The 14,402-nt window shown below is 39.0% G+C and overlaps 1 protein-coding gene across 1 annotated transcript; it reads right to left on the bottom strand.

Annotated features, from left to right (window-relative positions):
* Positions 1-209: 209 nt before the first annotated feature.
* Positions 210-13,097, bottom strand: LOC149838537 (protein KINASE OF THE OUTER CHLOROPLAST MEMBRANE 1-like). Its single transcript, XM_090006655.1, has 5 exons — positions 12,857-13,097; positions 11,676-12,049; positions 11,476-11,567; positions 5,282-5,755; positions 210-1,347 (listed from the first exon to the last, which is right to left on the bottom strand). Exons 1-5 carry the CDS (start codon positions 12,936-12,938, stop codon positions 402-404), a joined length of 1,968 nt encoding a protein of 655 aa, XP_089862781.1. The 5' UTR covers positions 12,939-13,097; the 3' UTR covers positions 210-401.
* Between the last annotated feature and the right edge of the window lie 1,305 nt (positions 13,098-14,402).

Here is a 14,402-nt window from a genome sequence, read left to right as displayed (position 1 = left end):
TACGGTGAACAAAAGAAATTATGAGCAGATAAAGCTCCGTTTTGTTTCCTATGAGCATCAACTCAAACTGTAGCTGTCCCAACATGAAGAAGAAACTTTTGCAAACTACAGTCACCATCTTGATCACTTTGATCAAGCCAGAGGCTGATTCCATTGTTAGCCCTTCCAGGATGGCCTTTGAGTACCTGTGCTGACTTAAAGAAAAAAACTTTGCTTTAAGGTGCACATACTGAAACTTGAATTGATTAGAAGGTGAAATACAAGCATACTAAAGACGGGTTTAGGTATTTACAAAAGCAGAAAATAACATATCTATGATTGACTCCACATTTCTGTATGTACAATCCAAACTATAAATAAGTTTTGAAAGCACCAAGTGTGGCACAGTGCAAACTGGAAAGCTATCTTGAAATGGCCACACCATCTCCGAAGAGAATATTTGCCACAGATGATGGAAGCCATGCAGGATTAGCACCATTCTGCCCATCTTGGAGTCCTTCACTCTGAGTGGAAACTCTAGCATCCTTCTTCCTTGAACCCCTAACGCTCTTTCCTATAAAGAAGCCCAGCTTGAGAGCTGTTAGCAACCCTAAGGCAATCAGCATGGGTGTCACTGCCCAGTGGTAGTCTTCGAGATGCTGGTATTTCTTCACCATCCCCACACACTTGTCGAATGACACAACTTCCACCTCAGCTGGATCTGCTAAGAAGCTTGTCATTTTCCTGAAGAACAGGCGACCAGGAAACTTGACCACAAGACATCCGTTGGGTAGTATGCACCATATCCTCCCTGTTTCCCATTTACCTCCTCTTTTTTGAGGCCATTCAAACCTTGGAGATGACACATTTGCTTTCAACCCCACAAACTGACCCACATAAAATGTCTCTGCCATCTGAAGCTCTGAGGAGTTCCCACACCAAAGCGTCTCCATACCAATAAAACCAACAGTCACCCTGCCATCACGCTCAATCGAGTGAAGTATACCCACGGGACAATGCTTCTTCCTGTCTTCCTCACGCATCCGCACCCAATCGCCCGCTGCAAAACCCAAGGTCACCCTTTCAACTGTTGAGGGTTGCAACCTCAGTGGGTCATGAAACCCATGAACCCTTACAAGTATGAAACCATCACCATTACTATCAGTTTCCACACCAACCACCGTACCCTCTGGAATATCCATGCTTTCCTGTTTAAATGAACATGACTTTCTGGAACGGACAAGGTCGCCAACTTGAAGGTGATCCTTTCCGAGTAACCATTTATTGGAATGTGATGTAGTTGGCCTGCCCATAGTTGGTCTGTTTCCAAGGCTAATCCACCCGTAATCACCATATATTGCATTTGGGCTGGTCCAAGTTCCAATGCAAGAAAATTAGACACTGAAAGGCAGCAGTAATTCACAAGAAAGTAATCAAAAACTGCTCACATAATCAAGTACACAAACTGTAAACAGAGAAACGTGCTAGGAGATGATACACATCGGCCCCATCATCAGGTTGTCATTGCTCATCCATTTTTTGACATGAAAGTCAATTGACATTGCCATAAATTTTCCTTCAGTTTTATCCAGTTAGCCTGATCAAAGAAACTGGTAGAAATGGCAAATGAGATTGCTTATAACTTAATTATCCCACCTCATGGCTAAATAATATGCTTCAAATTTATAAGAAAGCTAGGATACTCAATGTCCCAGGGATGGCCAATGTTTCAATCAATTCAAAGCGCTTGATACCCTACCCCACTTTATTCTTGCTCTGTGTATGCATGTTGGAATGCAAGTATGTGTGATTTTATGGTGGCACTGCCTCTTGCCTGAAGCGCATGTGCATTTGTCTAGATGCTATAAGGCTCAGAGCCAGGAAGTTAAAATCAAAATCTTTTCTTCTGTGAAAATCAGGTCTTGGTGAAATGGGCCACTGATTGTGAAATTTTTTTGGTGCCTATAAGCCATTGATTTTTGCACTTTTTTAAAAGCATATCTAAAGACCAAAATCTCTTAATTTAATATAAGTTCACCTAAAAAACTATGGAGATCACAATGTACAGTCATGTCCACACAACACCCAATGCAATATTAAAATATTAATGGGCTATTTGGTAATATGGTGCTATAAACAGTAAAAAAAAGTAAGCCCATACCGGAATAGATTTTCATGGGAGAGCAGGAGACATCATGACATTTCTCATTGGCTGTGTTGTATTTCTAAATAAGTTGTTTTTGGCATGCTGAATTGTATTAGAATAGGTTGGCTTAGATCGATCCCAACTTATTGATCAAGAATTATTTTCATTTGATTAGAAATTCACAATGACATAAGCACTTTGAGCAACAGGCAGTGCCACCACAGAATCAAATTTATCAAACTTGTTTTATTATAAAGAGTATATGTAAAATAGAAGACACACACACCACATGTTTTATGTTGCAAATCGTTAAACTCATTAAGGTAAGTATTTCAAGGGATCAACCAAAAAATCTCATTTTGTCCACCAGTACCTACAAAGTTCCCTGGGTCAGAACAATTTCATATTTCTACTTGAAATGATGCTTAATCAGCATTAGTTATCATTTCCATTTTCCTTTTTAATTTTCTTCTTTTCCTGATGCTAACTGAAGATTGTTAGAAATATCCAGATACTTTCATGGTATTACCATGTGCAAAAGCTGGCCTTACTCAAGAAGGATGGCAAAAGGCCTGCATTTAGTTATTACCACAAGCAATGTCTGCAATCTATGTCACACAGGTACGGGTATGGGTGTGGATACAGAGGATATGATACGGTAAGTTCAAAAAATGTGGGTGTGTGGGTGATATGTGTATATTAAATGTAAAAGATACAAAGGGTAAAATGAAAAATTTTAAAACATAAAGGGGTGTAAAAGTAAAAGAAGGGGTAAAATGAAATTTCTTAAAACATAAAAAGGTTTTCCCTTTTATTATAAAAATTAAGGGGTTCTCATTCCCACCGCCTCTCTCTATCTATATATATACATATATACTCTCTCTCTATATATATAATATACATATATGAAGAAGGAGGAGGAGGTAGGTAAGCTCTCTCTCTCTCTCTCTCTCTCTCTCTCTCTCTCTCTCTCTCTCTCTCTCTCTCTCTCTCTCATTTCCCCCCACCCAGGTCAATGCTCAAAAAAAACCGAGGGGATAAACCAGAGGGGTGGGGGAACGAGAGAGAGACAGAGAGAGAGAGAGAGTACCGGGTCGTGAGGGGAGGGAGACGAGAGAGAGGATTTATCATGGTGAGGGGGACCAAAATGGTCTCACCCCTTTGACCATAGGTCAAACACCACCATTTTTTGGATCAGGTCGGGTTGGACCCGACCCTGACCCAACCCACGGCATACCTGCACGCCGTGCGGTACCCGTAGCCATGTTCTGCTGCATGGACAAGGGTACGGCACCCCATATGGAGTGTTTGTGTGACATAGTCGGCAATACAAGGATATCAAATGAGTAGCATAAGGAGTTTCCTGACATAAAAAAGCAGCCTCACTGCAATTAGCTCTCAAGCTTTCTAACCATAGAAATGCTTCCCATGGAGATGATGTCAAATGACAGGAACATCCTCGAACCCTATAGTAAATACAGAAAATAAAAAATTTATCCTAATGGTTTTGTGAGAAGAACAAGGTGTTGCTCAGTTTATAAAGGATGTAACTGGGCTTCCCAAGTTAAACACTCATAACATTAAACTTATGCGTGCATGCACACGTCTGTGTGCAGCTATCAGTGAACATTAGCAAGCTCACCAACTGCATTACACCTAATCATTTCTGAAATTCAATGGTAGTACTTTGTTTCGCAACATCTTAAAAAAATCCCTAGATTTTTTAAAGGTAAAGAAATAGTTACTGGAAGCACTTAGATAGAGTAGGAAGCCCACTTGATAGGAGGCCCAATTCAGAAGCAGGAAGCCAACCACAACCAAAACGAATAGAAAACAATCATGAATCCCATCACTGGAAACCTCAATGTCCTATACTCAGGAATTGTGATTCTTAAGATTAAGGTATCGAAAGTTTTGAAGCAATTGTTGCATAAATTTATTAAATCTTTGGTTAATAAAAGGTATCATCCATACCTTACCATGTTTATTCAGATGTGATAGGCATTGTAAGATGCGTCAATGCTATATAACTTTTCCTTATAATTTTTAATACCTTGACATACAAAGTGAGCTCACTTTTTAGAAATGCCATTCTTGTCTCAAAGATCAAACACAGAGTTATTATTCTTTAATTTCACATGTGTATTTTCATGTTGTTCATTTTCATAAAATGGTCTCACATTTATTTCTTTCTTTTTGTTTTCTTCCATTTTTTAAGAAAAAGAAAGAAGTTATATTTAAAAATTTAACAAGAGAATCGACAGAACAATCTTTTTCTTTCCTTTGCCACCCCATCACATCACACACACAAATCCGATTTCGTTTTGCCAATAAGAAAAAAAAATCAACAGCACTTCCTTTCCCACTTCTTGCTTCTTGAATCATTTTAAAATTCAATCCTATCACTTCCCACTTATGATTCTTGAATAGCTTCTTTCTTTCACTTCCTGCTTTCGTAACTATGGGTAAGACTCCACAAATGCATTAATACTTTTTAAAAATTATTTAAAAAAACTGTGAATGCTATTCAAGACAAAGCATTGCCTTGGTTATAAAAATTAAACTTATTGATGTGCATTATAAGAATGCATGTCCACAATCTCCTATAACATATTTACACGTGTGCCTTTTAAAATGGACATCTCCCAGCATTTTCTGAATATGAAAACGAATCTTTGATATGAAATATCAGGTTATTGTGGCTACTTGCATAAGCAAAGCCCTCTCCCCTAAAAGTTGGCAGCATGTACCAAGACAAGGCACCACCGCAATAAGTTAGAAAATGTTTAGCCCACAGAATTTTTGCCTGCACTCTAGCATCCATTTTACTTCATCGATTTCACAAGCATAGATGCATTTCCCCTCCCTTCTTTCCTCTATGACAAGTCTTATGATGTTTCATTAAGACACCGAACAAATTTTACACATAGCATGTCAAGAATGGCGCTTGAATTGCATGGGTAAGGGAGAGGGAGACTGCAGGGTATTTCTTGAACAATATGCATACATATCTTTGGGAATAACAACCTAATATGCTAGATCATTGTCAACAAGTGGAAGCTCCATGAAGTAAACTAAAATCAATAAAAAAAAAACAATGAAAGTAAAGCAATGTCACTAGCCTAAAAACAATGAAAGTAAAGTGATGCCACTAACCTTCTGAAAGCATGCAAGATATCTCGGATTAATGGTCGATTACGCAGGTCATAATTAAAGCATCCACTGATGACATCTTCAATTGCAGCAGGTAAGCCACTAGGGATTCTTGGTTTTTCTTGATTATTCACAACCAAATGATAGATCTCCTCTGACAATTTTCCAGACCAAGGCCTCACTCCACTCAACATCTCTATAATGCTACAACCAAATCCCCAAGAATCAGTCTCAAAGGATATGGGACCCCTTACACCAGGTTCCCATTGTTCTGGGGCCATGTAGTTTGCCGTCCCAAGCCTTACTGTCATGTCTGAACTAGGTTGTGGGATTCCATAAAGTAGCAAAGGAAGTCCAATATCCCCAAGAATTGCCTGGTCATGTTCGTTGAGAAGAAAGTTGGAAGGCTTGAGATTAAGTATCAAGATACCTCTTGTATGCAGTTCTAGAACCCCCTGAGCCAAGTCAATACCATACCTGAGAAAAAAATTTGACTGCATATCAATAGGGGCTACATAAACAGTTTTATAGTATAGATAGCTAACTGTCAAAATCAAAAATGTGAAACAATAAAGGCACACATAAATGTTATGCTGTTAGCTATTGACAAACAAAGGCAAATAAAAATTTGTGCAAGAATTTTGAGATTAAAACACTACTTTTTTAGTTTGAATAAGCAAGAACAGAGTTATCAGTTGCATAGTAGGTGGTCCACAGAATCTCACAGCTGCCTATAAACTATGCATTCAAAGCGCTATTCGGCCCCTAGCACCAGGCCCTTTAAAGGCCTAGCTGGCACATAGGTGGGACTAGTCAGCATAATTAAGACCCCAAAAAACAGAAAGTAGGGAAATTACAACCAATTAGGAAGAATTACAGAAACTACAGATATATTGCATCAAATTGCAAAGAAATTATAGCCATTAGAGCAAATACAGAGAAATTATAGAAATTACAAAATTTACAGATAATGAATATGCCTTAAAAAACAATCCAACAAAATTGATCTTCAACAAGAAGATAGAGAGAGGGAGAGAGTACAAAACCCTACATTCCTCTTTTTATTTTGGTTAAGAAGCACCCAAAAAACAGTGGACAGAAATGTTCACCAACTAGTCGAGGTCCACTAGTCAGTAGACTAGTTGACCTAGGCAAGCCTAGTCGGTTGACTAGGTGTTGACCAACTAGCAGCCTGAGACTAGGCACCAGGCCTGCACCTAGGCACGTTTTTGGTTATGTAGTCTATAAAAATAGGCTATCTTTTTCTCCTTTAGTGTTCTTTTTATATCAATTAATGCTTTCTTGATACAACCATGCCACGTGATTCATGAAAGCTTTTTCCCAGAATCACATCCTTTTTGTTTCGAGAAGTATCCCTGAGAATCACACAACCAGCAGAATCAAAGTATGGAAGTGTGATATTCAGGTTCTATCTGGGACACCATATCACTACTCTTTATATATATGACATTTTTTCCTGCTAAACATAAGTTTAGAATTTTTCAACATGTGATACAGATGCATAAATTGACCAATGCTCATGACTAATGTAAATCTTGCACTTTTACAGTTATAGCTCAAGCTCATAAAGTTTTGACAAACAACAGGTCTCAGAGGTTAAGTTTCTGGATCCAATCCATTCAATCAAGTATGCAAAAGAAACAATGATAGGACCAGAGAAGTTTCAGCAAAAAGAACTAATTTCCCTTAGCCATTTTGAACAGGTAGAAGAATCGAATAGTTGACCACATCATCTGTCAGAAATTTCAAGGCCACCTAAAGAAGAAAACTTTTACATATAGCGTTTCCAAAAGCAATGTGAGAATTTGTTAATATGGATATGAGAACAGGTGGAAATAAACAAACCAAAATTAACAACCAAAAATTACATCAATATTAATCTTGTTAAGCACACATACAAATCTATCAGCTCTGATAATTGGACTGCCTTTAATCAAGAGGAAGACAATTGTTTGAAATATCAATATTTACACGGTTGGACCAATGAATCCTACTCTACATATTTTTACATCATCAGTTAGTTCATTAGTAACAAGTACCCTATGCTGGCTATGCAATTGACACCAACTAACTGATTTTCATCTAAACTCCCACCACTTATTCACATGTCATGCTTAGTTTCATCAGCCCAAGCTGCAACAACTGTGTAAAAGGTTTCATAGATATTAATACACATATTTAAATGTTTATTGCTCGTTAGGTAACTAAGAATATTGCACAATGTCTCAACATGGTACAAAGTTTTCCACAGAAATGATTCAACACATCATGATGCAACATCATTTCCTAATTCCTACGAGAATTACATGTGTGGAAGTGCCATTTGTTACTAAATATCATGTCTTCAGCATTTGTAACCCTCTTGCAGATATGATGTTCCCAACTGAAAAAATGTTGCTTTCAGAGAAAGCTTCTCCAAAGAGTTTCAGACATATCAGATTAACAGATGGGAAAAACTGGGAACCTCGCTGCTGTAATAAACAATGCTTTATTAACTACCATCTTACAAAGATGTTGTAAAACCACTCAGGGAGGAATTTAAATAAAAAAAAAACAGGGATAAGGGAGACGGTTCCCCGTTTGGGGGAACCGCCTCCCCTCCCGTCGATCGTGGGGGATGAGGTTTATCCTCACCCACCGTGCCCTCACGGTGCGCCTCCTCCACGTTCGAGCAAGAGACCGACAGAGGGAGAGGGGTGTGAAGAAAAAAAAAGAGAGAAAAAACGAGTTGCAGAGAGAGGAGGAGACTTACCGAACGGCCAGCGACGCAGGTAAGGGGCTTATTCTCCATTCTCCTTCTTTCTTTTACCGATTGAGCAGAGGGTCGGCAGCCATGGCTGCCGGCGAGTTACAGAAAAAAAAATGGGGAAAAACAAGGTTGTCAAGAGAGAGAGAGAGAGAGAGATCGGCCGGCCACTTTGCAACAGAGAGGGAGAAAGAGAGGGTCGGCTCCAGCAGCCAGCCCCTCTGCAACAGAGAGGAAGGGCGAGGGCCGAATGTGGCTGCCAGCCCCCCTTTCGTTTTTATATTTATGTTAAGACCGGGTTGGTCTGGGTGCGACCCAGATCGAACCAGGTAAGTTAAAAAAAAAATTTTTTTGGTCGAACCGATTCAGACCAAATCAGTTTGGACTGAACCAGTTCAGATCGAATCAGCTCAGACTAAACCAATTTGGACCAAACCGGTTCAGATCGAACCAATCTGAACTGAACCGACTCAGTCAAACCGAACCGGTCTGAGAGTGAACCAGACTGAGTCAGGTCTGACTTGATCCAATCTAATATGGATCAGACCGAATCTGGATCTAGTCTGATTCAATCAGTCAGGACCAATCTAAATGGAATTGGATCCAGATAGATCTAGGTCAAGATCCTGTCTGACTGATCTAGATTCAGAACAGAACTGGATCTAATTTGGATCAGTAATGGATCCAGATCAAAACCGGGTCTGATCCAGTCCAACAGTTCTAGATCCATATTAAAGTTGGATCAAGATCCAACTCGTAACTGGATGGACTAGTTCTAGATCCAGATCAGAAATATGTCTGGATCCAGTCAGACTGGTTTTGAATGCATATCAAAAATGGATCTGGATCCAATTTTTAATTGATTTTCAAATTTTAAGAATAATTGTCGTAATAACCAATGTACCCTTGTGTGTGTACCCAAGATCCGTTTAGGTAAAATGAGCATAACTTTGCACTACAAACTCAAAATTTAGTAAGGTTTGGTGCGTTGAACTCGTATCAATGAGGAGAATCTCCTTGTCCTCTGTTTTTGGTCAAATCAGCGGCACAAAAATTGAAGTCTGATGAGTCAACTTGGGAGGAGTATTTTGATAATTTTGTCAAAATATAAAAAGTTATTATATTAATACGAATATGCTTGTTTAATGATCAGATCTTATTCTTAGAGCCTCTTGAGACTCAATTGCGAGCAGAGCACGGCATTCTAATTCGAGTTAAGAGATATTATAAGTAATTTTAGTTATGAATAAACTTTTTTGTGTTTCATATTATTGTTTATGTTTTGTATTAGCATGATTAGAAATATAGCTCGTGAGTGCGAACATGATATGCATAAAATTATCATGCATGAAATTATGAGATGATTGCATACACATGTTAGTCGTGATATATCATGCATGTTAGCAAGATATTGTTTTTGTAATAACAAATCTATGTTAAAATCTGCAAATAACATGCATTGTGATAAGATTGTGATTGACTTGAACTCTTTATTCTAGTCATGTCATATGTTTTTTATATTGAGATTAGCATGCATAACCCCTTAAATCTCGAAAGTGGCGACCTATGGAAAGGGCTACTTGGTTCGCAGCTAGAGTGCAGCCACCATGGAGAGTAGGTCGTCGGTGATTTAACGATATAAGAACTCTACATCGTTGTGTGCTTAGTATGAGATAAGTGTGAACCCTAATGCTATTATAAGATTGAGAGTGGGATCTGTCGGGATCATTTTACGATATCACTCGTGAGGGAACAAGTGAAACATGAGCTTGAGAATATGGTTCAATGCAATGAACTTAAAATATGACTTAGGGTGTTTGGGACTCTAGATAACCAGGATGATTGAAAGCCATCATAGTTAGGATATAGCATGAATCATGCCGAGATTGAGATTGAGCCTAACCTCTTTGCTAGCTACTGGTGGGGACCTCTTTTTGTTTCACTGCAGTGTCTGGTGGTTCAGGGATCATTGGGAGTGCATGGTTTATGTCTGATCAACATGTAGAATTCGGGTGTTCTACGTGGGTTGCTACGCTCATAGACGGTTATGACCAGTATAGCCAACCTAGTGTTTTAATTTGGTATGAGTGAGTGTTTCAGTGAATCAAATGGGGGATAATTAAAATATATAAACCTTATGTGATGTGTCGAAAACTAAATTCATACTAAAGACTTAGAGCCCACTACAGTTGTAAGTTAAAGTCTTTATTTGCTTATAATTATTTCTTAATAGGTTATAGACTCACTCCATGTATAATTACAATTGTAGGTTCCAGGCACACTAGCACAAGCAGGACGTGACCGGCTACTTCTACTTCAGTAGAGTACTTGGTGGTTTTATTTTCTTGTCATTAAACATTCGTGTACTTGTTATTTTTTATGTTATAAATGATGAACATTGTGAAAGAAAGTGAGTTATTGAAAAAAGAATGACAAAAAATTTTAGTTATGTTTTCTCTTTGTAAACTCTGTACGTTTTTCCTCTGAAAAGTAATACCAACCGGACTCGAACTCTCGAGGTCCCAAATCGAGGTGTTACAAATATTCATAGGAGGAAATAACTAATTGTGGAGCAATGGATAAGAGCATTACCGCACCATTCTCAGTTGCATGCAAGACCTTGGCGTATATGAAGGTCTCGAACTCAGACTACACCTAAATTTGGTTCATCTGTTTATCCTATGGTGATAAATCAGTACAAACAATAGAAAACATCAGGGTCATGGTTACGGAGCAGTCACCTTCAGTAGGATATTGGACTTGAAAATTCATGATTGGGCACATTCATAATCACAATGTGCTTGACTATGAACTTCTTCAGTGCAAAAGAACCAGCTTGTTTTCAAACTAGAAAATCTTTTGTTACACAAGTGCTTTTCTGTAGTCAAAGCACATCCGAAAGTAATTGAAAATACAAACTTGACACATTCTAAAATAAATGGTTAAATTAAACTATAAACTTGACCCGACACCAAAAGATTAGGGCAGATATATGGGAATCTGTAGTTGACCAATGAAACTACAAGATAAAGATCAATGCTTACAAAGCAATAACAGGTACAAGATGAATGGATCCTTAATCTGGATTCAACCTAAATAAAACAAAGAACCATGTTCACTCCAATGTGCAAACCTTTTTTTGTGTTAATACAAACTTTACTCCATGATGTGATATGTTGATATCAGTTTGTTAACAACTATTACCATCAGGAAACAACCAGAAATATGCACCAAAATTTTTTGTTTAAATTCTGGCCAATATAAACAGTCACATATAAACGATAAATTTTCCACTGCAACCACATCAAAATAGAAAGTGAAAAAGTAACTGCATAGTCATAGATTTTGTTCCTAATTTAAGATATATTAACGTCAAGTATGGTTCTTTATTTGCGAGAAATAAGTTGCATGCACTCAGAAACCACATCACCTCAAGACATCTGCCACAGAAAGTTTGTCTCCTGCAAATTGAGCCATTTTATCTGCTAGCGAGCCTTCATAAAACTTCATAATAATGCAAATCTGCTCATAAAGGTATTTATATCAAACACCAATTTATCAAACTTGTGGCAGAAAAACTGATAATGTTGCAATTTGTGGAACTATCTGAAATCCATCAAGCAAACTCACCTTTCCATTTTTTATTGAGACACCATGCAGAAAACAGACATCTTTCAGTCCTTGGCATTTCGAGAACACGTCTTCGAATCTAAGCATGAAATCCTGCATTTGATCTTCTTTAATAGAATTCAACATTTTCACAGCCACTTCATGATACTTATCATAATCTTCAGTAGACTGATGAAGTGTTGCTATCCAGACATCACCAAGAGGACCTCTCCCAATCCTGTGAGTGAGCTTTAACAGTCCAGGATCAATCCAAGGGCTAGCGTGGCTTGAGGTGGATACAACAGTTCGCATGTTGTCAGGATCTCCCTCAAAAAGTACATACTCAAAAGAGTCCACAGATGGAGATGAAGTAACTTGTTCGGCCATCCTTTGCACTGAATGGAAATTAGCCAACAGATTTCAAGAGGGCTTCCACCAGAGAGGTACATAATATTGAAAAACAACAGATCTTCCAAGCATAAACAAGCAAATCATCTCCCGTCATTAACTACTTTATATATCTCCACTAATTTTACCAACACGGTAAACATTGAATTAAAAAGAAAAAAGAAAAAAAGTCATCTCATTGACGTTGTCGCTGCATGTGAGTACCATGTACACCAACACTGATTATACCAGGAAAAAGATAAAGCACCGAATTCAACAAAAAGGAAAGGAAGAAGGGAAAAACAAATCTTTTTTCCCCCAACATAGTGACTCTTAAGGGGTGTTTTGGATGCACTCATTTATCCAGATAAACAGAATAAGGTGGGAAATTGTACTATGATCTAATAATAGAATATCTCACCTTTTCCCGTTTACCTGGCTAGGTGGTTGTGTCCAAATACCACCTTAATATCACCACTTATAGAACAAGAACCATTACCCCCCCAAAACCCAACAACTCGATTGTCATCATGAAAAAACAAACAACAACAACAACTACTACTACTACTACTACAGTAGCACCTAAAGCACTGTTTTAAGAACGAAAAATAAAAGGGAACAAAAAAAACTCTTTTTTCTTGCAATGAGAAATTTCCAATCGTTCCCACTAAAAAGCAAAAGCACATAAAGACAGAACACCCGAAATCTCGAAATCTAGGAAAAAAACGCAGCCTCCTAACACTAACAGAACTAGCTCAAGAGCACAACCAACAATATCATACTGAAAAAAAAAAAAACGCGACCAAGAAACTTACCGGCAAAATTCTCGCAACCAACCAACGGAAAAAACTCCGAAATCTGCAAGTGTCGACGACTTACAGCGGAACAATCAAGCATGCAAGTACGGAACTCGCCAGGGGAAGGAAGATAGAGGAGGGGAGTCCGAACGGGGAGGTGGGATCTTCCCTTGGGGAAGAAGAAGAGGTGGGAAAGAACCAAGAGGGCATGTGATATGTGGAGACAGAGAAGAAAAGCCGAGGATCGAGGAGGAGATGCGTGCGCGGAAAGGAAAGGGAATCCCCGGACGTCTTTCTAAGATCCAAATCCATCTCTCTTTGCACGTGTCACGTCGCACTGTGACGTAGCGGTGGACTGAAGAGACGCCCCACAGTTTGATTTTTGCGGTGTCTTGTGCTCCGCGGCGCGGGACGTGCCCCCCTGCCCACCGGGGATTACACACGCAGCTTGGACTCATGGGCACAGTGACAAATATCGCGATAAATTGCCTGAAAGTTTAAAACGGTAATTTCTTGCGAAATTTTCGAAACATCACGAGATTTACAAAAAAACATAAAGACCGCTATTTAAACGTGATATTTATGTTTTAAACAGCTATTTAGAAGAAACCGTGTGTTTTTTACTTTTAAATAATTTTTATTAATATTTTCTTATATAAAGTATTTTTTTATTGCCAAGATTTAACCAAAAAATAAGAGATTTATGAAAATTTTCAAATCCTCACAATTTTTAAAAAAATTATATTTTGTCATTTTTAACTTTTGCCACTATGCTCATGTCATGGGTTTCAAACTTATGACGTCTTGTTAACTTGGTGGCATTCACAAGTGGGCGGAGCGCTTGTGGGCATCATTGTCATAGCATAGCTTGTTGACTTCGAACAATGGAACCCATGCCAAGTGGTGGTTCATTTGGCAATCTTTTGACACTCCATAATAATAAATGTTTTTTTTTTATATTTTTAACGATGAGGAACCCTTGACAAGAATCAGGTCACTTACGTCTCCGTGAAAGGTAAACCCAGGTGCCGTCACCAACACCCAAACCCATATGAATCTCACACTAGGGGTGGCAATCGTGTCGGGTTGGCGGGTCAGCATACCTCAACCCGAACTCGATCCATTTATTAAACGGGTCGGTTGTGGCAAACATGAACCCGGCCCGTTTAATAAATGGGTAACCCGACACAACCCGCCAACCCATTTAATAAATGGGTTGGGTCGGGTAAACGGGTCCTCAGGTTCGTGGGTCAAGGTGATGGGTCGGGTTGACGGGTCGGGTTGGTGGGTTGACCCGCCCGCCTAACCCGTTTATTAAATGGGTCAGCCAGGTTGGTGGGTTGGCATACCCCCAACCCGAACCCGACCCCTTTAATAAACGGGTTAGGCGGGTCGACCCGTTTATTAAACGAGTTGGCTTAAGCCCAACCCGAACCCGCCTAAAAGGCGGGTTGGCAGGTCAGGTTGGCGGGTCGTGTCAGGTTTTGCCACCCCTAATCAACACTCCATGTGAGAGTCGAACTTGGGACAAAGTAGTCAGCATCTACTCCTCACGCCCACTAGG

This window comes from Nuphar pumila, chromosome 5 (assembly GCF_984573655.1).
Source record: "Nuphar pumila chromosome 5, dmNupPumi1.hap1.1, whole genome shotgun sequence".
Classification (NCBI taxonomy): domain Eukaryota; kingdom Viridiplantae; phylum Streptophyta; class Magnoliopsida; order Nymphaeales; family Nymphaeaceae; genus Nuphar; species Nuphar pumila.
The sequence above is the reverse complement of the archived record's forward strand: the minus strand, read 5'-3'. Positions and strand labels throughout refer to the sequence as shown.